The 22,597-nt window shown below is 39.6% G+C and overlaps 1 protein-coding gene across 1 annotated transcript; it reads left to right on the top strand.

Annotated features, from left to right (window-relative positions):
- The first annotated feature begins 931 nt into the window (after positions 1-931).
- On the top strand, positions 932-22,552 carry TEX9 (testis expressed 9). The gene is made up of 12 exons (XM_030955634.1): positions 932-976; positions 1,064-1,149; positions 1,967-2,030; positions 3,172-3,242; positions 7,052-7,100; positions 8,089-8,174; positions 9,653-9,831; positions 13,277-13,359; positions 15,671-15,844; positions 19,619-19,753; positions 20,239-20,373; positions 22,007-22,552. The coding sequence occupies exons 1-12, from the start codon at positions 932-934 to the stop codon at positions 22,082-22,084; spliced, it is 1,185 nt and encodes a 394-aa protein (XP_030811494.1). The 3' UTR covers positions 22,085-22,552.
- Positions 22,553-22,597: the final 45 nt, after the last annotated feature.

Raw genomic sequence — 22,597 nt, 5'->3', positions numbered from 1 at the left:
GTGAATGAGCAGGGAAGTGGGCAAGTAATCTGCAATCTACTTGGTGACGCTGAGCAATGGGACTCGAGGCAATGGGCAGAAACTGAGGCACAGAAAGTTCCTGCTGAACTGAGGAAGAACTTCTTTACTGTGCAGGGAGTGAGCACTGGAACAGGCTGTGAGCACTGGAACCCACTGTGAGCACTAGAACAGGCTGTGAGCACTGGAACCGGCTGCCCAGAGAGGGCGTGGAGTCTCCCTCCTGGAGATATTCCAGAACCATCTGGATGCAATCCTGTGCCATGTGCTCAGGGATGACCCTAATTGAGCTGGAGGGTGGACCAGATGACCCTGCTATGATTCCTTCCAACCTGACCCGTTCTGTGTCTCTCAGACTTTGTGACAGATGAGAGTGGCAACAGGCTCATGGGGGGCTGGAAGGAGAAATACAGCAAAATCAAACTGTGTGGGGGTGAGGGACAAAAATAATGGAGGGATTCAAACAAGTGGCGGAGGACAAGGCTTAAACCAGGCGACAATCACAGAAATGTGTGTATAGGAAACGCAGAGGGACAGCAGCACCTAAGAGCTGTACGGAGAGTGGCACAGTTACTGTCATGCCGCAAACAGGAGTTTAACGCACTGAAATGAAGGGACACTGGCAGGACAACGTGTAGCAAGGTCAGAAGGGCTGCAGTAAATATTTATTACACTAACACCGGTAATGGCCCCTCAGACCCTTTCAACTGCCCCTCACCTGAACCCGTGGCAGCCCAGTGCCATGCCGCGTGCCAGCTGGTCCCTGCGCACGGACCTCTCCCCGCGGCTGTCGCTGCGGCCCTGACACGGACGGAGGGGAGGAGAGAGGGAAGGAGGGAGGGTGGGAACGAGGGCGGGCGGCCGCCGGTTGCCCGGGCGAAGGCGACGCCACAGCGGCCTCGGCGCGGACAAAATGTCGGCGGTCGGCGCGGCCCGGCGGGGCGGGGACCTGCCCGGGGTAAGGCGGCGGCTCTGGCTGGGCTCGGACTCGGGGCAGTGGGGCCGTGCCGAGCCCGCCCCGCTCACTATGGCATCCTCCCCGCAGGTGCAGAGAGCGGCCGGCAGCCCCCAGGCGCTGGCGGGGCCCGGCGCGCTGAGCGGAGCATGGCTGGCCAAGGAAGAGCAGTACAAGTAAGGAGGCCCTGCCCCGTGGGACCAGCGCACAGCCCGTCCCCTGTAGCCGGGTGCCGCGGCCCCGTCCCCGCAGAGGGCGGATGGCACCGCCCGGGGCCGCGGGACAGCGCCCACGCCCCTGGACACCGCGCCTCAGGCAGGCTCTAGGCCCGGACATGAGCTCCTTCTGCACTTTGAACATTGACTTTAGTTCTAAATTACGACTGTATAAAAGCTTAAGCCTGTTAAAAACAGCTTAAAAGCTGTAAAGGTTTTAAATGGACGGCCTGTCCCTGTTACCTGTTAGTTCCCAGCCCCGGTGAACAGAGAGCCACATCTCACACTCCAGCAGTCACAGCAGCAGGGGCTGTATGAGAACACACAGGAACGCCTCGGTACCACAACCTGCACATCCATACAGCAACACATCTCGAAATACGTGATAAACAATGCCATCCTTCATGAGTCCTTCCCCAACCCCTGCTGCTGCGTATACTGAAAGGAAGGACTGTGTTCAACATGGAAAACTTTTAGGAAATAAAGACAATGTGTATTTAAGATATGGCATGTTCAAAACCAAAGATATCCTTCACCTCTCACAGTTATAGTCTAAACTGTGCTGTTTAATGGGTGTACGTGTTTTATTGCTATTCATTTGGCGAAACACAGGAAATTGTTGAAACATGACTTTTTTAATACCTTGAAGTGTATTTCAGCATTTCTTTGTAGGAATCATTAAAATTTCACTTAGTTCAGGCAAAAATACTGTCACGCTGACATTTATTCCTTTTAAATTTTTCAAAAATTCAGTGATAAAAAATTCTTACTCTTTTAGGCGACTGAATGCAGAATTAGAAGCCAAAACAGAAATACTGGTGCGTCAGGCTGAAGAACTAATGGTGAGTAGCAGACTGTTATGTAATTTAGTCTGGATTCACATGCACTCGAAATATAGACCTTGACTACTAAAAGCATGTTGCTTTCAAATGCAAGGCAAGCTTTAATTTATTTATTTTCGAAGTCGTAAACTTGTATTAAAAATACATTAAAAAATAGTTTCTGTGTAATTTCATTAGGCAGGTATTCACACACCTGCCTACAGCATTTGTGCAGATACATACCTAAAACCACATTAAAAACTTGTTTAGTTGTTTAAGAAAAGTATCTGTAGGTGGTTTTATGCCTTAAATACTAAAAATTAGTATTTGAAAACCAGATAATGTTACAGTAACCTCCTAGTGAAATATGATCTACATTGTTCAAGCTGAAAGAGATCCAAAGAATAAGCAACACAAATAGAAAATATGAACTTAGTAAGAAGGAAGTTTTCTCAAAACAGAAAAAGTTGCTGTTCATTATCAGTATTATTATTTAACCAGATAAAGTCAACACTTTATATGAAAGTTGGACAAATGAATAAAAAGGAAACGGGGCAGGTATGGTTTATACCCAAAACAGTTTGGAGAAGGTGTTCTGGATATTAGAAATATTCATTATAAGTACACTCATTCAAATAAACAAGGCTTAAAAAGCAAATTACTAAGTATTATGGAAAGCTGTACTTGTATGCACTTTTCCTACTGTTGAAACTTCAATTTTATGGGCTGTGAAAACATATTCTTCTCTTGAGCAGTGACAAGCTGAGGCTAAATGCTTGGCATTTGAACAGGAGCAGATGAAACAGCCAAAATAGCATCTAGTCTCTTTCCTTTAGAAAACAGCAACAACAAAACCACTGTTCTTTTCTTCTCTAAATATAGCAGAAGATGAAATATTCTTAGGGTACTTAATATACCACATGGCACTGCCAGATTGCACAGATATACATTTAACAACAAAACAGCGATGGCATTTTCATTTTTAGACATCTTTTCCTGTGTTTCAAAAGTTCTTTTCCACAGCAGACTGACTATAGTTTCCATTCTTTTCCATAGTAGACTGTAGTTACTGTGATTTGTGACTTACAAATAGGTGATTCATCTTTAATGGATTATAGTCTCTCAAAATCAGCTACTGTTTTTTTTCTTTTTTTTAATGAAGAAAGGCCAACAGAAGATACTTTCTCAGCCAGTTTCAGCACAGAGTAAGTCACCTGAAGATGACAGACAGAGGTATGTGCTTTACAACTGCTGTGTATAATTGGTGGGAACCTCACACTGATCCTGCATGCCTTGTGTCCTAATCATGCTCCTTATCTATCTTTGCTGCATACTGCAATGGTGGAGTCTTAATTTTTTTTCCTATTATTAAAAAAAAGTGATCCTAAGTGATTCCTTGTTATTTCAAGGAAGGCTTAATTTTGCTGGAATGTTCTATCCAAGATATTAAGAAGTGCTGACCTTTGTAAAAGAGCAAGGTAAGGTCACGGGTTTCTTTGCAATACCAAGCAGTAGGCACTTGGCAGTGGATGGTTTTTAACAGTTGAGCTGACAAAGTGAGGGAACAGACACCGGTTCACATTTTACTTGGCCTAAATGTTCCTGGGACAGGAAATGCCTGATGAAAACAAACACAAAGCCCGAGACAGGCAAACATTGAGCTGCCACCCTCTGGAATGTGGATTCTATTACAGTGCTGGGGCCTGCATGTCTTTGGCCGGGATGAGCACAGCCTGAGTGTCCAAACCCCACAGATCCCGAGTGGGGACAGGGCTGAATTCCCTTAGTCACTCCGGGGCATTATTATTGCCTTAGTTGTTCAAGGATTTGTGTGTTGGGAGTGTGGGAAATGGGTGAATTTAAGATAGACTAATACACAGTTTATCGAGGATCTGATCTGTAGGTCCCTAAATTTATGATGCCACTAATCTGGATAAGAAAAATACGAGAACACACAAAATGATGCTTCAAATGTTAAGCTGCAGTTGGGAATCTTTTCAAATAGGGTATATGAAGGTCTGATAAAGATGATCAAATAGTTACTTATGTGTAGAATAGAAGCAAAGACATGGAGTTTTTCTGAAAGTAAAAGGGGTTTTCTGTACACAAAAAGATGTGACAGCAAGGCAGCTTCTATGATAGAAGCTTAACTACCAGCAGAAATTTGCTACTACAATTAAACTGATTTCTGACCTATTTTAAAGCCATAGCTGAAGGAGTAAGGGGCAAGAAACTTAATGTGTTATCATTCAGTATAATCATGCTTTAAAAAAAAATTCTGGATCTTACTTTAGTTTTTTGTTCTGTTAGATGGATTTTGAATATTAGAGAATTTTTAAGAACTTCAAACTGGAGTTGAGTTTTAGGGCTGCTTTATTAAGTAATGTGATTGGAAGATTCAGCCCCACAAAGAGAATTATTAGCTTTGATGGTACACATTAGAAATAAATTGAAGTGTTGGAAGAATTTAAAAAAAAATAAACAAAAAGGGCAATTAGCATGTCAGAGTATCAGCTGACCTACCAATTACCAACCTAAATTAAAACACCTTAAAACAACCACAATCCGGTAAACATAGTGTTCTGGTAAACATTTACATGAGAGAAGACTGGAAATCCTATGCTGTAGTGAAAAAAAAATTAGAAATGTGTGCTAGGAATTAGGCACACTGATTATCCATGAGTGAACATTGAGGCCATTCAATTAGATTAGTTCAAAGTATTTAATATTTAATTAAAAATTCTTTTCTTTCGAAATTGTGCAAGCGGATAGGCCTTAAATATCAAAGAAGCATTTTAGATATTTCTGAACTATCTCGTTGAAATTTCTATTTATTCCATTAAGGAGAATGAAAATCAACTGGAAAGAAGGGAGGAACTGAAGCAAAGAAAGGGGGAAAATGATAAGTTGAAAGGAAAAAACAAATGAGTAAGCAAAGTAGAAAAAAGACAACAAATATTTAAGTCACCCTCCAAGTCAACGTATATTTTAAATGAATCTGTTCTGGAGTACTTGCAGCATATTGCCTGCAGGGAAATCTGAATTACTTAGCAACAAAGCAGCTCGGCTGAGAGCGCGCTGCAATGAGCTGTTGTTTACACGCTCCCTCTGCAGCCAGGGCCCGGCTGGCGGCGCTGGGCAGGGCCGCGCATGGGCAGCGCTGGTGCCCGTCGGGGCTGCAGCGGCGGCGGCCTCGCCTGTGCCCGGCCCGGGGCTGCGTCTGTGCCCGGCCCGGGGCTGTGCCCGGCGCCTGCCCGGCCCGGGGCTGCGCGTGCCCGGCCCGGGGCACTGCCCGGCCCGGGGCTGCGTCTGTGCCCGGCCCGGGGCTGTGCCCGGCCCGGGGCTGCGCCTGTGCCCGGCCCGGGGCAGCGCCTGTGCCCGGCCCGGGGCAGTGCCCGGCTGCGCGGTCGGGGCTGTGCCCGCGCCTGTGCCCGGCCCGGGGCAGTGCCCGGCTGCGCGCCCGGGGCTGTGCCCGCGCCTGTGCCCGGCCCGGGGCTGCGCGTGTGCGCTGCCTCTCACCGAGCGTGCGGCTGCATGGGGGGCTGGCAAAATGGGGCGGGCAGCAGGGAAGAACCATTAGGAGAATTTGAGAGATACAGTGAGGTTGGGTTTTTTGTTTTGTTTTGTTCGTGTTTTTTCTGTTTTTTTTTTAAGGCGACCCTAAGACAACAGATACGGTAGGAACAGATTATTGAGGGAAAGGATATATTTGTTTCCTTGAGTATAGAGCGTGTTGCGTTTTCATATATTTCAGAATAACATAGAACTGCTATTTCTGTGGCAGCAAATCCTCACCTTCTACATGCTCCTAGAGCTAGCCAATAGGGAGGAAGCTTGGGGAAACTGGGGTAAATAGACAAAAACTAATCATCCTATTCTTGAAGTCTGTTGCCAGCCACACACAGATGATTTCTCCAGGTTGTTTTTTTGTGGTTTTTTTTTTTTTGGTCGTTGTTGGGGTTCTTTGGATTAATACGGAGCTTTGTGCAGATAATTCTTGTTGATGAACATCTATGAAATTTTTAAAGGCAAGATCTAAACATTTGCTCAAATCAGCCTGACAAAAAAATTAAGTGACTTAATGAGCCAGAAATTTAAATTTTATTCAAAATCTTTTATAAGCCAGCATTTTAATTGAAGTAAAAATTTTATAAAGGGTAGTTAAAAAATAGCCTTTTGTTGCAATAATATACATTCAATCATAACTCATTTTGAAAGCCAAGTCATATCTACATATCTGTATATCTATCTGACAAGGAATTTGACCTGAATAGTACACAGCATGCTAAAACTTTCTGCTTAATTTCAATAGACTTGAAAAATAATCATTTAACCTGAAATTCAGTTACTAAGAAGCACAGTTTTCAACCAAATAAGCAGATAAGAAAGCTGCTTTTTTTATTATTCTTGGTTTTATTCCCTGTCTGTAAAATAGATACCATATTTATAATACTTATTTCAGAGAAAATTCTATGAGGCTTAATTTATAAATTGCTGCACTTCATATTCCTCTGACAGTCCCAGTCAATTGACCTGAGAACAGTCAGTCTCATGCTGCTAGGACAGGTGGAGGATGTAGAGGACACTGGTTATATCTGCACTTGGTTTATATGAGTTCAGGGGTTTTATTTCATGTAGGTGTTACGCAGGGAGCTGCAGGCAGTCTTTGGTTCTAGATTGTCCTGGGGAAGCTGTAACTCTGCTTCTTGGCTGAGTACTCCCTGCTACAGGGAATCATTATCTAACAAGCCAGCAGCCTGAATTCCAAGAGACAAGATCAGGATTCTGGTACATGAGTACTGTTGTATGAGACACCACACTCACCAGGTGGTTTGGGTTGCAAATGAGGTAGACTGGACAGACCGTGGATGAGACTGAATTTATGCTTGAACTCAGCATATGTTCCCACCTTAGCTGTATTGTTTATTCTAGATCTATAAAATGTTACTCTTCTGATTCTGACAGGGGGGCTGTATTTTAACTGCAAAGTGTTGACATAATTATAGATCAGTGAATTTTTACTTTTCTTTTTTTAATTGCAGAGATCCACTCTGTCCTGAAGTTTCATCTCTTACACACTCGCTTGCAAAGGTACCAAAACTATCCTGGTTAAATTCTTTTCTGTATATGGTTTTCTTTTCTATAATTCCAAAAATGTAATGGTTCATGGTTTTGAGGCTACACTGAGGACTTACATGGGTGCCCAGCCAAAGGGAAGTGATGCCCAGAGCACTGCTACAGGGACAGTGTTACCAGAGCTCCTCAGTGCCACTGGTGATCAGGTGGACTTACCCAATGTTTAATTTTTGTATTCTGTTTTCTCATCAGCATTGAGAGAAATGTTCAGTGTTTTGAACATCAAATTAAGAGTTCGAAATGAAAAATATTAGAAAATAATTAGTTTCTTGCTCTCTTCCCTCCCTCACCTGTATAATACAACAGGCAGTACTAGTGTCTTCTAATAATAACTGTCTAGATAATAAACAGGTAGTCAGAGTAACTGAATTTAGAAAATACAATGGAAAAATGAGATTAAGAACAATCTCAATAGTCTCTTAACTACAACTATATTGAAACTTTTATGAGGTGAGCTGAAGCTTCTAAAATACCATCTGCAGTTATTTACCAGACTACAGTAGAAAACCCTCTAATTTTTTAAGAATATTTGTGTGAAAGTAACAGAAATATTGTTAAATTTTCCTTCAACGGGGACTTTATAAGATTAAAATAATGCATAAAATACCATATTTTTGAAGGTAGGATGACAGCCCAGTAATTAATACCTTGATAAAAGCTCAGAGCCTTGCTTGTGCATAGATTTATTAAAAGTATGTGTGGAAAAACTCCCATGAGCCAATGACTATTGGGTGGTATTATAGTTAGGGCGTAAAGACATAAAAGTTACAAGCTAAAGATGAGTGCAAATAAAATTGAGAAGTCATTTGCAAAGTTTGAAAAGCATTCTTTGAAAACTTTCTTGAGTATAGATATATGAAGAAGAAAAAATGTGAAAAAAAATAGAAAAAAACCAGTAGTTCAATAATAATAATACCCCATTAATTTTTGAAAAAACTTTTAGGTAGAAAACAAGAAGAAATTTCCTTCTGTGCCCACAGCTCAGAACAGACCATACTCTGCAAGTAAGGGAAAAAGAACAACTTCAAGGTATATCAAACATCTCATTTGGTTTGTCATGAAATCTTTTAGTTGCTATTTTTCTCTATCAAGTTATTTTATGGATGTATGCTTTAATATTTATACAAATAAATATATCAGACTTCCTCAATCAGCTCCACCAGGTGGCTGTCTCTGTTTACTTGCACCAAAAACTGTCAGTGAACATATGTGATTAATATTGCAGCAATGAAACAGTTGCTTTCTCCTTTAGCACTTCTCAAGGGTGACAGCTGAATTCTGTCAAACTCCTTCAGTGAAAGGAGGCCCAATGAGCAAGAACAGAGCACCTGAGGCAACCTGGGCCAGCACACTTGGGTGCTGCAGCCTGATTTGTGATCAGATGGTGCTGGGGAATGTGAGGCCTTGTAGTGAATGTTGGGCTCACAGGACAAGAGGCTTAGTAATACAACACAGTCTCCTGGGGCTCCCAGCTGAGAAGCTTCAGCTGTGCAGGTAGCAAAATCAAGGCTGTAAAAACAAGGAATGGAGAGCTAGACAAAGAGAAGAGTCAAAAAATCCATAAGAACCTGGGAGCAAATTAAAACAGCCGTGAATTATGGCATAATACCAAAATAGATGAAAATGGTCTGCAAGGTGGCAGGACATGGAACTGACAGGCTGAGGCTGTCTTGCAGGAGCTGGAAATCCCTGGGGAGACCCTTCAGACCTCCCTTGGGCATTTCAGGGGAGTTTGTTACGCTGGAACCTCCTCATGAGGTTTGGAAGTGGAATTGTGCTGATACAGAGCCTGTGGGGCAACCCAAAAGTTGTGGGAGAAAGTTAAGAGCTAGGAAGAGTTTGGAGGCTGGAATGAGGATATGTTGGAATAAGAATTTAGGAGCTTTAGATCCTGTGAGAACTGAGATCACCTTTCTATAGGAGAAAGCTGAGGAATGCCCTGTGTGGGTGATGTGTTACCCTGCATTTTGTTTTCATGAAAATGTTGATATGCAGCTTCTAGGATCAGTGAAGTTTCCTAGGCTGAATAATGATGCAGAAATTGTCATAAGGTAAGAGTACAGCCAGGTGCAACAGAGTTCTACAAGATAATGTGGCAGGGAGTGGAAAGAGCAGAATTGACAACAGAGGATAGAGGATCACCCTAGGACAGTAGCCAAAGCCAATAGAACATTCCTCTCTTTGCTTTACTCTGATTTAGTTATGGATTTGTTGGATGAGAAGAGCGTGCCAGAATCTTCTCAGTTGAAAATGGTGGTGGTTTCTCTGCCTTCTACATTATAGTATGTAAAGTCTTGTAATTATTTATATGGAATATGGTAAAGGTATCCTACAGAAAGCAAATGAGAAATTGCCATTGATGCATCTTTCATATGAATGCAGGTAATGAAATTGCATTAAATGCAGGTAAATAACTGTACACTCTTAAAAATAGCAAATACTAAAAATATTTGACAAAAATATGATGTATTATAAATTTAAAGTCTAGGTTTTTCATTTTTTTTTAGTTCAAAAATAAGAAATGTGGAAGTACAAAGTGCTGATGGTGTTGCAGTACTGGAAGATTGCACAGGTTTTTCTTTAGCAAAAACAATTAGCAAAGTTGAAGAAAGACTAAAGAAAGGAGTCTTACCAGACTGTCAAGATGATGACATTTTTCCAAGGGTTGGAAATGAGATGGGATCAGGTAAGTTTCCTTCCATGGTTTGCACATTTATTCTTGTTTCATGAGTCTTAGAAATGGGTGTTCCTGGGGAGAGAAAAAAAGGAGTTTCTGTAAAAATTACAGGGAACATTCTATAGCCCTTAACCTAAAGGAAAAGGGAAAGAAGGTTTTTCCTCTCTACATGGGCCTAGAGAAAGATCAGTTCTGATTATGTGGAAAAGTGAATTTTTATCTTCCTTTCCACCTCTGTAGGAAAGTATTTGGATGGTTACATATATTGAATAAGTGCATAACATTTGATTCATTTCACTGGGGAAACAGAAGTACAGGATGCTAAGCTTGTATTTCCAAAAAGAGGAGCTTCAGTCTTTGCACAGCCTCTGCCTTTGGAGGCAAAAGCCTTTCCTGAGAGCAGTGCTGTGGATCTCAGCAAGTGGCTGAAACAAGGTAATGTTTCAGCTACAGTGCTTGAATTAGAATCCTCCAGATATTTTCCCACTGCAAATGGTGTGTTTATGTCTGTCCTAGAAACAGAACAGGGAAGGGATTGCAGCATTTGTCAGCAAGGCTAAAGGCGTGACACACATCTGTCTTTTTGGCTTTGGTGTGATAAAAGTGAGTTTGTGTAGTTCCTTACAATGCTGAAATGAGCATGAAGTCAGAGATTCACCCCAGTAGCTGGAAGTGCCTGAGCCCTCTCCTTTTAATCTAACAGCTTGATGTCAACAAGCATGCCAACACAGAAATAGCTTGGTTTCTAACCTCATGTAATTCTATGCACATCTTCTGTTACCAAGTCTCCCATAACAGATCCTCGGATAACTTTTTTATAGTTTTCTTCCTGAACCAAAAAGAAATTGCTTTGGCTTGCATTGGAAACTTCTACCAAATCAATTCAAGGCAACTCAAGAAGAGTTATTAGTGGTGCCTTGTAATCAGGGACCAAGGGCATGTATTGGTGTACTGAGGATTGTTTCTGTAACTTTAATGATGAAATAAAAATCCTCAGGATTGATTTTTGCATTTTGAATTTGATATTGACTGTTTGGAACATTCTGAATGCCTCCTTAATGTGGTAAATAAGCTATTGCAGAGCATTCCAGCAGTGTCAGACTCTCAGTTAGGGTGTTCACAAGGAAGCAGGCACAGGTATTAAGCAGGCCCTGTTACAGAGAGGGCTTAGTGGGAATCTCCATAATGGATTCCTTAGGCCTGTGTGCTTGTGCCCAGCTATTTAGGCCAATACGCGGATAAGCTTCTATAGTATTGTCCTTTCCTTGAGCCTCTTGCAGCACTCTTCCTGGAATTGGGTTCCCTGTCTTTATTTCAGGATCACAGGTTACCACAGTGCTGCCAACACAGTAGCTTAGACATTATTTTAGTCTGGGACTGTTTTGGGTGGGGTTATAATTCAACTCTGCAGTAACCCACAATGACAGAAGCACACAGACATGGAGAAGGCTGAACATGAAGCTCTGTGTTTATCTAATATACCCTCACACATAGGAATAAAATACTTTACCTGCTAAGTGCTCTTAATGACACACAGCTGAATAAGACAGAAGCTGTCTGTGGACTAATAGCTGAGTAAGAGGAAACAAAATGGTTAAAAGAACCAGTTTTTACAGGCAGTGGTGTAGCCCTAGAGGAATCTGCCATGGATCTTACATTGATAGCTGGTAAAGAAATTTGTCTATGTAACAATGATTTTAGGGTAGTTAAGACTGATGAAGTATTGCAAAAGAATCTCATAGTACTGAGTGAGGTGGTGGAGCACAAGTTTATATTCTGTGTTAAAAGAGTGCAGAGTAACACTGACAGAAAACACAGCTTTCCAATCCCACCTACTACACAACGCCAGTCACACCTACTACTGAGGTGGACTTACCTTAATTTAGTGATAACTAAATAATCTCCAAAAGCATAAACTTACTGCCTGTTCACAGTGGGAAAGGCAATGAATTTTTAGAAATCCTTCAGAAGATAGCAGAAAACAGAATATTGTGCTGTTACCATCACACTATTATGTAATTAATGCTACCCCATCTCAAGAATGGCACAGTTCTGTCCACCCCATCTCAAATCTAGGATGCAGAACTAGCAAAAACACATGTTCAGAGTGTACAGTGCAATGAGAAGTGTAAAAGAGCTTGAATTTGAATTTTCAGTTTGAAAATAAAGGCAATATGAAAGTTGTCTTTCTCAAATGCAAACACAAGTAAATGCCACATTAAATTGGATTTAAAGTAAGCTACATAAAGTGTTTCTCTTTCACATAAAGAGACGTGGTAAATGCCAGCTCATTGCCACAGGACGTGGTAAATGCCAAACTACAATATGTTTCATGAAGAAAATCAAATAACTTAATAGTATAGAAGTACCTGCAAGGGATTAAACAAGAAGTTTTCATTTTATGGTCTCCATCTTGACAGCCACTAGTTACCAGAAGCTAGCAAGGATATAAAAGGAGGAATAAAAGTCAGCCTGTATCTTATTTTTTCATGGTGTTTTCCTAAACTGTACTTAGGATTGGTCTCTGCAGAGTTGGAGCTTAAGCTGCAATTGATAAGGGAAGATGGCTGAAATGAAACAAATTCCTGTTGCAGCAAATGAACACATGTGCCCATCCATTTCTCCACTCTTAGCTCTAGGTCCTTCTCCTTCACTTTATTCTTTTCCTCTTGTAACTACTGGGAGTAATGGTTATTCCTATGTTAGTCAGCTTGATTCTCAGACTATTTTCATGCTTGATGCTTGTCAAAAGGAAGTCTTTCCAGAGGAAGTTCCTTGTGAATAATCTGGGGAATAGGAAGGATGAGAACAGGCTGTTCCCACACAGCTTGTTTTGTTATGCCAGTCCATTCCTTAGCTGTCCAAGAGCAAGACAGAATTTCATTTGGAAAAAAAATGTAATTGCATGGATTTAATTTAAACTATTAGTTGAAGAATGTTAGCAGTGTACTTTTAAAAAGCATAGAGTACTGTGTGGGAGGGATATTTACCTGTTCGGAGGGGTTTGCAGCCTACATCAAATTCCTTGTTGTGCACAGTTTAAAATTACCTTGGCTGTAACTAGAGAAGTTGCAGCTCCACCTGGATTGCAATGCAGACATGCCCTACAATACAGTTTTGTTGACTTCAGACTCAAGAAGTGCTGCCATGTACAGCATGGTATGATGCAAGTTTTCAGTAAGTTTCAGTGTTGAGCATTATGAATCTTTTACAATTTAAAGATGTCAAGCTCAGTCATTAAAAGGAAAAAATCTATACAAAGCTTTGCCTAAGAATGAGAAACACTTTTTTAGAAATCTGAGTTTTTGTTTGCCTATTTCTCTGCAATAATGATAAAAAATGTCATGTGATTTTAAATACAAGATGAAAGTGAGTTCTTGCATCAGTTTTGGTTCTTGTCTGCATTGAATAATGAGGACTTGTGTATATTAAATGTATTTTTTTATGTTCACAGAAGCTCAAATCAGATTTCTTAAGGCAAAGTTACGTGTGATGCAGGAAGACCTGGCAAATATAGTGTTTGAATGCAGGAAAAAGGTAAGGGATTAATTTTTTAATCTAGAAATGGAATAGGTTCCTCTTTAACAAATAATCCCAAAACAGAATTCTCTCAACTTTTCTGTTTCAAGTACTAAGAGTTAATGTTCTATTTTTTTAAAATACTGTATAGATTTAGAGTTAGGGGTGGTGATTTCTGCATAAGTGTGATCTTGGGCTAAAAGCTTTCAAAATGCACTTAATGGAAAATAATTTGGGGCAGGAGAGAACCACTGGGAACAAAGACACGCCCCAGCTGTAGGGCCACAGTGGTTCTGCAAGGTCTCAAACCAACTCCTTCCTGCTGGCAAGGTGAGTGGAGCCTGAGAAAAAAGAGGAGAAACAGTGGTGGTGAAATGCAGATGGTGGAGTACAGAGAAGGGGAGTGGTGCCCAGAGCTGGCTGCTGGGATGAGATGGATGTTTAGGGTAGAATGAGAAATAGAGCAGCTTGAGAAATAGAAAATCTTGAGAAATACAGTCGGGTGCTTTCGGTGTCATCAGCGGATCAAAGTGTGGAAAGAGCTTCCATTTTAAATGGAATATTGTAATCAAAACAGAAATTAGGCTTTCTCTGTTCTCAAGAGTACAATTGATGCAGAGGACAGTATTTGGAATTACATACCTGGGCAGATCAGCCTGAACTTAAGGCATTGTGAGGCTACACTGATACTTCACTGTTAGAATGTACAGGTGAGTTTTATGATCTGCACTGTCTGGCAGGATATTTTAAAGTGATGCTCAAACAGCTCTTGAACTGTAAAAACTTAAATAGTTCATATCTGTCTGCCAGAGAGATCACTTCTTATTCATGTATTTGTAATCAAGGTTTTTGAACTAACTTTCTATTTTACATAACTGCACTATTTTTATTTGTGGTCTCTTAACTTCAGAATGCTTTTTTCCACCTATTCCCCAGGCCCTGAAGTGATGATGACATTAAGAACATATGGCAAAACACCTAAGTGTTTTCTTACAAGCTTTTAATTTAGCGTTAAGGAGCAGGATGATAGTAAACGGGTTTTTTGAGATAAGTACATGAACAAAATCTTTAGAAGTAATTAGATTTTGATATTTTATATCTGTACTTTATTTTTATCAACACAGGTGCTTCTGCATTTCAATACTTCTATGCTGTGCTCAGAAGAAAGTTGGTACATTAGATTTTAAAGTCATTTTCAAATCAAATATAATTTTGTCAGTAGCTATTGAATTTCATCATTCCATGCCAAAATCATGACAGAATTCAGTTACTGTAGCAGATGACAGAAGACAACCTTGTACTTTTTCTAGTCCTGCTCCCTTAGCACTTTGTATGTAAATTTATCATTTTGGGTTCTAGTTTTCTCTGGTGTGAAAATAACTATTACATTCAGAAGGTCACAAAAATTTCATTTTGGCAAAGCCTTGAGATAGATTCTGGGTTTGGTTCCAATTCACAGTCCACTTGTTATAAGGAAGCAGTAAATCTGTTTAAATTTAAAGAGGTGGGAGTTTCTGAGGTGCGTGAAGTCATGAGAGGCTTAGGATAAAGCATTGAGATTTCTCAGGTGGGCAGCTGGTATTCCAAGGGACTGAGGGAGCAGCAGAGAGAGATTTTTTCACAGAAATTCCATTTCTGTATGAGCCTTGGTTTCTTTTGCTTAAAGAAAAGCAGGGCATAATGTGTCTCTGAAACAATCTACATTAGTATTCACTTACAACGTTTGAAAGGTTATAAAAGAAAAATGCCTTGAATTATAATGCTTAATGTGGGATGTAATTGCCAGTAGGTCATGAATCTAAGACGGGACTCACTTCGTGTTAAGAGAATCCTAAATTTGAATATCTGATGTATCCTGGATCATTAGCTTGCTTTTAAGTCAAAACCAGATAATCTCCTGAAACATAATGGAGTGGTTTATCAGTAATTATAGTCTCTTCTTTTTACCATAATTTTTCCTAATATGTGCATTTAGCTATTATCACAAAAAATGTCACAAAATATCTATGTACCACTGTTACTCATATAATTCTATAACATTTTGATTATTTTCAAAACCTTTGAGCTATGAGAAATATTTTACATACTGCTACAAGACAGTTTCAAGTAAAAGACTGCAGTATATTAAATGAGAAAAGTGTTACTGGTTTTTAAAGTATTATCTTGGTAAAATAGTGTTCTGTTTTCTTAGTCTGACTTGTTGCTATTCCTAAATCTACAGCACATATATTCTTACAGCCTTTTATTTACAAGACATTATTACTGCATTACCCTCCTGCTTCCTTGCAATCATTTAGCTGGGTTTTTTTTGCTAATTACTGCCATACAGGATGATGAAAATCAGAATTTAGGAACTCGGCTCAAAGATACTGAAGAAGAAAACTCAAGACTGCAACGAACAATCAGCCTGCAGCAGTCTCAGATTGAGAAGTACAAAATGTTGTCACAAGAAGCAAACAAAAAAACTGAAGGGTTACAACAAGAGGTCACTGCACTAGAAAAGGTATTGCAGATATTACTCTTATTTATCTCAAAAAAGGGAAAAACCGACATGAAATTACCCTCTGTTCCTTGATGGAGTGATAGAGCCATGTCCAAAGATCTCATTAATGTTTCAATATCTGTTAATTTATAAATTGTATTTTTAAATGGCCTATTTTTTTTAAGGAAGAAATAATATATTTTGCTAACTTTTTCTTCTGCTTTTACAGTCATATATTTCTGTGTTTTAAAATTAAATTCCTATGTAAAAGACCCACAAGACACAAAACTACCTTTTCAGAAACTGCTGTCAAATTTAAAAACTAATCCTGAAAAGTACAAGGAAATTCCATTTTTTGGGTTTTAATTATAATTTTTTTGAAATTGCTTCTGTAAATTCTATTGCAAGCTGTAGAACCTTGTGATTTTTTTTAAAGCACCTGCAGCTTATAATAATATCTTGTGCAGGTAAGGGAAGGGATGTGCTTGTTGCAAATGGAAAAGCAGGCCCTGCAGTGTGGCTGAGCCCAAGTGAGCGTGGCTGCTGTCCCCCAGCGGTGCCATGCCCAGCACAGCAGATGGCTGCAGACACAGCTTGCTTTGTTTGCAACTTCATCTTAAGGGCAGCATGTGTTTTTCTTTAATTACTCTGAGCTAGAGAGGTTGATTTCAAAACCATGGAATACATACAGTGTTGGGTAGTACCTGTAATACAACCAGGAGAATGCTTCAGTTAAAAAACTGGGGAAAACAGAACACAGCTCAGCCCATCAAAGGCTCATACTTCCATTAAATCATAGTATGGATTTATGTGGACATGCTGGTATCTTAATGTTTCATAGTTCTGGCATTTTAAAACTAATATGGTCTTTGTGGGTTTTTGTGCAGATACTTGGAGGCTTTAAATTCCCTTAAACTGACTGTGATTCTGTGAGGAAAAATATTCAGTACTAGTGTTTATGCTGCTCATCAGCTCACAGTCAATAGGGCCTAGAGATTTACAGTAATTTAGTTCCTTCTCTTAAAGCAAGACAGGACAAATTATATTCAAACCATCTGGGACATAAGTTTGTTTAACCTGTACTTACAGCTTTCTGAAGTAGGAATTTCCATCACTTCCTTGCACACAGTCACAGTTAGAAAGTATTTAGGAAATGGGATGAAAGGTTTATTCACTTCCCCTGCACAGGTGCTGTAGCCAGAATATGATCACTTCCCTTACTGGTCTTTGCTTTGGGTTTACCATCCTCAGTTGCTTCAATTGTTCCTCATAGATGGTGTTTTCTAAAATTTGTCAAGGTTGCCAGTTAGCCCTGGTCATGAAAAATAGTGGTAATCCTTTAAAATACTAAGACAGCAAAAAAAGCTAGTATATGTAATGAAAGATTCTCTGCTAATTCAGAAATTACTTTACACATTTTCTCTGCTATATTAAATTATCTAACTGCAAAAACCATGCATGTAAAAATAATTTTGCAGTAACTGCCTAAATCTCCCGTGGATTTAGAAGACTAAAAACTGCTCTATTTTTTAGATATGAAGTATTATTCAACCCTATTTCATTAATGTAGTGTAGATCGATTCTAGACTTGTTTAAAAGCAATTTCCTGTGAACACAGGCTTGAAATGCTGCTACTGTGCTCCTGAATTCTCATGACTCTTTCAGTCTAGAGAAAGTTTTCTGTATAGCTGAGAGCACAAATGTAATTTCTGATTTTGGGGTTTTTTGTGCTTTTTCTGTTGTTGCAATGTAGATGACGATAGACTCAAGGTGTGATACATACTTCCCCAAACTCCTTAGATGATCAAGTTTTTTGAATTCATTAATCCCCGAGGTACTTTTTGTATGTGCCTAGGTTCTCACCTGCTTTTCACGATTTACCTGAAACATGGGAACTATTTCATTATTTTTACATTTTCTTCTTTTGCTATTCAGTCTCTGTAAACATTACTGCTGCAGCACCCACCTAAGGCAGTAACTGAATTCTGATACTCCCAGAAATTTCCATCTTTTTCTTTCCAGCATTCCAATTTTTTTCTGTCTAGTTGGTCTCATAAATGCTATCACCTCTCTCACCTCTTTTTCACCACTGGTCTACAAGAACATTCCTTTCTTTGTGTTCTCTCTCACTTATTCAGCCAAGCTCTAATGTTACACAGTGGTCTGGGAAACACCAAAGTCGTACTCTTATTCTTTTTAAGCTTTTCTGCAGGGGGTTATCACTTGCTTTGAAGAAAGGCTTGATGTTAAGTACACCTTCTCTCAAAACTGTTTTTTGGGGAGGTGTTGCAGAGCTTCCTAAAGATAGCAGTGCTGCCTGCACTGCTGCTGGGAGGACAGAAGGCCTGGTGAGGGTTACTCGTGGGCCATCACAGCCCCTGCTGATACTCAATGCCTCAACCATGGCAGAACAGTGGGGAAAATCCAGAAACTGAAAGGGGATGCAATTTTAAAACACAGTAGTTTATCCTCCCCACTCTTAGAGAAATATTATATGAGAAAACCAATCCAGCTTTGACTTAAAGTATTGAAGAAATGGCAGAAACCTTGCCTAGTTACAAAATAAAACATTTATTTCAGGCATTTTTAAGATTAAAAACTTGGAGTCTAATATATTTAACAATATACCCTCACTAGATGGCTAGCAAAAAAAGTCCTTAATAAGGTATTATGTGTGACAGCAAATGTCAAAAATCCCTAAAAGAATTCTTAGAATTCTTTCATTAAATGATCTGATTAGCTGATAAGTAATTTGCATTGCACGTAGACTATTTTTTTTTTGGTCATTAAATGCTTGAAAGACTATTCCAAAGCTTTTCATATTAATGCAGAATAAAATATATAGCACAAAGGATGTAATAGACTTCATTCACAACTCCATCATCTTGATACCAGACAAAGAGGTCAGTTAGTATGTATTTCTTGGATAAATGATGTGGAAGTCTTGAGTAACCACCACAGAACAGGTGTAGAATTGAGAAAATAGAACAGTTGCTTAGAAATGAGGCAGTCTGAGGGCCCCCTCATTATCCCTTGATTTGGTTAAAAGAAACTTCCTGTGCCCACTACTAAAAATTTGATATTTTAAAGAAAGACTCTATTTCTTTTTCATAAAACACAAGATGTGCTCTTTCTGCCAGAGTTGTTTATTTCTTTTACGCTGTATGTTATCTATATTGCCTGATCTTTAGTCTCATTATTCTGCTCCTCAAGTTGGTTTCTTTCTCTCATTTCCCCACTTACAGCACTATGAAATCCTGTCAGCAGAGTCGAGACAACTGCTTTGATTGGTGCCATAACACTTGATGAACTATTTTATGCCAGATGAAATAGTTACTACCCTCAGCCATCTGCAGCAGGCTGCTTTCACTTCTTGGTGGTAATTGCATGTAGTAATCTCTGGGGCAAAGAGGTGAAAGGAGCAGGTGGGAAGAAGCAGCTGGGAACACCAGCCACCATTCCAAAATCTGACACAGAGTGGACACAGTGATATTTTTTCTCTTTTTCTGACTGATCATACCAGGTTTTTCAATCTTATATGATCAGCTTCACAATTTACCCCAAGAGAAGCTTAAAAAAAATAAAGATGAGAAAGATCCTTTTTCAAGATTTCAAAGGAAAAGGGGTTGTTTTAATGGTAGAATTGTCTTTGAGAGAGATTCTGTTACAGGCCAAACAAGTTCACAGACTCTTCAGCTTTCAAGGGTGAGCCTTTTTGTGTGTTGTTGATACAGGGTTCATAGAACACCATTATTCATGATGTTTTTCTTGGTTTGTCCTTTGCTTCTTCAATAGGAATTGGAGAGTGTAAAGCGTGCCCAAAAGCAGGCTGCAGCCACTCAGAGTGCAACAGAGGTTCGTTTAAACAGGGCCTTGGAAGAAGTAGAGAAGTACAAAGTGGAGCTGAATAAACTGAAGCAAAGCAACAAGGTACTATGGCTTAGGAAAGCAATTTCCAGTCTGTAATCACTCAGTAATGCTAGAATGAGACAAAAAGCTTGATGGGCTTTGGAAGCTTCATATCTCTTACAGGCAGCCCCAAAATTAACTTGGAGCAAGTCACAAAAGGCCTCAATAAGTTATCTTAGAGGACACTAGTGCAACCTCTGCAGGAGGAAGAAATGTACAGTATGAAGTTAAAGCCTTTCTGATTTCCCTCATTTCTGTGAAAATGAGATATGTTTAGAAAGAGGGAGAAGTTCACACACACACCTAACACATACAAAGGCAAACCATGGCTCTTATTGCCAAGATTTTATTTTCTTTTTTAAGCTTTAATGTGGTAGTATTTTGATTAATCCCATTTCTTTTCAGAAGTGTCATGTGTGGCTACTGTTTGTCATTTTCTTATGTAATGCCAGGTTTCATTAGTTAAAGCACCATTTTCATAATTTCTCCTTCTCTTCCCTTGGTAGGATGTAGCTAATCAAGAACTCAAAATGATCGAAGAGTTAAAAGCAGAAAACAAGAAACTGCAGAAACAAAAAGGAGAGCTAATTACAGGTTTTAAAAAGCAGTTAAAATTAATTGATATTTTGAAGAGACAAAAGGTAAGGAGCAGACTATGGGTATATTTCAGTTAACAACCTCTAGCTAAATGCATCTACTGTCCAGTAAAGTAATCCTGAAAACTGTGAGTTTACATGGAAGGAAATTAAAATGAGAAGAATGTATGCTAAGAGATATTTCCCAAATCTAATTATTTTCCACTTACTAGTTCAATCACACTTCTCTCTTAAAATACTTGGGATGTGTGCAGTCATTTCCATCAGTTCTCCTTCTGAGGCTGCATGAGACATGTAGAGCTATGGGCTGCACAGGACCTTAACAGCACAGAGTGGGTCACCTCCAATTGCTTACTCTGCAGAATCTCCTGGGATTCATTTTGGGATAGAGTCAGTGCACTTCTTGCACCCTCAAACCAAAGCTGTAAGACAGCTAAAGCCAGCAATGTACGGTGGCTTGTTGAGCAGAACCCCCTTTAAGAAGTGCCAGCCTTAGAGATAAGAAAGTGGAACATTTTATTTACCCTTTGAGTACTCAGTGATCCCCAGACATTTAGTAAACACTTCTGAAGCTGTTGAGCCCCAAGAGGAAGAATAGTTCTGTATGTAGTGGCAAGTTAAGTGTGTGTGTTTTGCACCTTGATGCTAAGAACTGGGAATTGCAATATGAAACTACACTCTTGAATGTGGAATACCTCCCCAACACAGGGCAAAGGAGGACAGGTAAGTGGAAAAGAGAAAGTGGGGCTGCTTACGTATTTCCAGTGCAAGAGAATTTTTCTGGCAGTAACAGGATGCAGAGGAGATCCTGGGGATTCACCTAACACCAACTGTGCTAACTTAATCTTTGGCTGGCCCTTCTAGCTCTGTGGTTTTATTTTGAGAATGAAAACTACTCAGCATTCACTCAAAATATGTTCTTCCAGATGAGGTAGCTCGTTGTCCTCTGGAACATGAATTCACTGAAATGGCTGTCACATAGCAGTATTTCTGTTTGACTGGGAACCAAACCCATGGTCTCAGACAGATGACACAAACTGCATTAAATACATTTTTAGGCAATTACAAATGCTGTATGAGAACTGCAGATAGGAGAGAAAGCCACTTACCTTTCCTTACAAAAAGTGTTACTCACAGAAGAAGGATGCTGTGAGTTGTCCTTTCTGAAGAGACTGGGGCTAACGCTGCCCCTTGCAGATTCTGGCAGAAGGCACTGGGGAAGGGCAGCTGAAGCTCACATGTGCTCAGTACTCACAATCAGTGGAAAGATTCAAGTCTGCTTCAAACAGGCCTTTTGTTGAATGAATTAGAAAAACCTGATTTTTAGGCTATTTGTGTAATATTTGTGTGGCAGCTTCAGATGCACAGAGACTGAAGAATGATAGAGGGAAAATATTCCCCAAAGACATTAAAGATCAGGAGTAGGATGAGATTTGCTTTGTAATAGCTTTAATGTTAAATTGTATATTGATCAGCTTGAAAGAACATGGACCAAGTTTTCTTACATGTGTTCTTCAGAAGTCACAAGAGTTGTCAGATTTTCAAGAATTTCTTAATTAATTAATTAATTATTAATTATTAATTGCTTTATTAAAACCCATAAAATATCCCAGTTAGCCAGGATTTTGTATTGGTCATTCACACTATTTTACATTCTACTCACTTTTTTTTTTTTTAGATGCACATTGAAGCTGCCAGGATGCTTTCTTTTACCGAAGAGGAATTCATGAAAGCTCTTGAGTGGGGAAATTATTGATCCCATTAAATAACTTCTGTTTGAAAGATGAGTCAGATGGTACATTATTTTGAGACTGTATATGTGTCCTTGTTAATAGTTAATAACTGTATATCCCACGGAATTGATTTTGTTGATTTTTCTTATGTTTAAATAGTTAAACTTTTGTCAGCCTGATAGCTTGTGTTGTAATGTGGTATGAAACATAAATTTCTACTTCATTGTCAGGCCAAACTGCCCATTCTGTAAGGAGCAGAGAAGCACAGACCATGCAAGGAATATTCCAACAAGTGAACTTTGTTATCAGTTTGCTCTGTTCTAGCATTTAAAACTGTACCTTATCTATGGTCATATTCAGTCCAAGGAAGTCAGGATTTAGTCTCAGAAAATTCCTTGTTGCAACAGAAATAAACTAACCAGTGATCCACTTCAGAAGAAAATGTCATGTCCTTTTTAAAACACGTGGTTGGAAAATTGGCCTTGTCTGTTCTCTGTAACAGATCTCCCCTCAAAGCTAGCTGGTCTGGCGTCTAA

This window comes from Camarhynchus parvulus, chromosome 10 (genome assembly GCF_901933205.1).
Source record: "Camarhynchus parvulus chromosome 10, STF_HiC, whole genome shotgun sequence".
Lineage (NCBI taxonomy): Eukaryota > Metazoa > Chordata > Aves > Passeriformes > Thraupidae > Camarhynchus > Camarhynchus parvulus.
The sequence above is the reverse complement of the archived record's forward strand: the minus strand, read 5'-3'. Positions and strand labels throughout refer to the sequence as shown.

Coding starts and splice junctions, on each gene's coding strand:
- TEX9 (XM_030955634.1), top strand. CDS start 932: ATGTCGGCGGTCGGCGCGGCCCGGCGGGGCGGGGACCTGCCCGGG. Junction 15,845..19,618: donor AGGTCACTGCACTAGAAAAG/GTATTGCAGATA, acceptor CTTCTTCAATAG/GAATTGGAGAGTGTAAAGCG. Junction 20,374..22,006: donor ATATTTTGAAGAGACAAAAG/GTAAGGAGCAGA, acceptor TTTTTTTTTTAG/ATGCACATTGAAGCTGCCAG.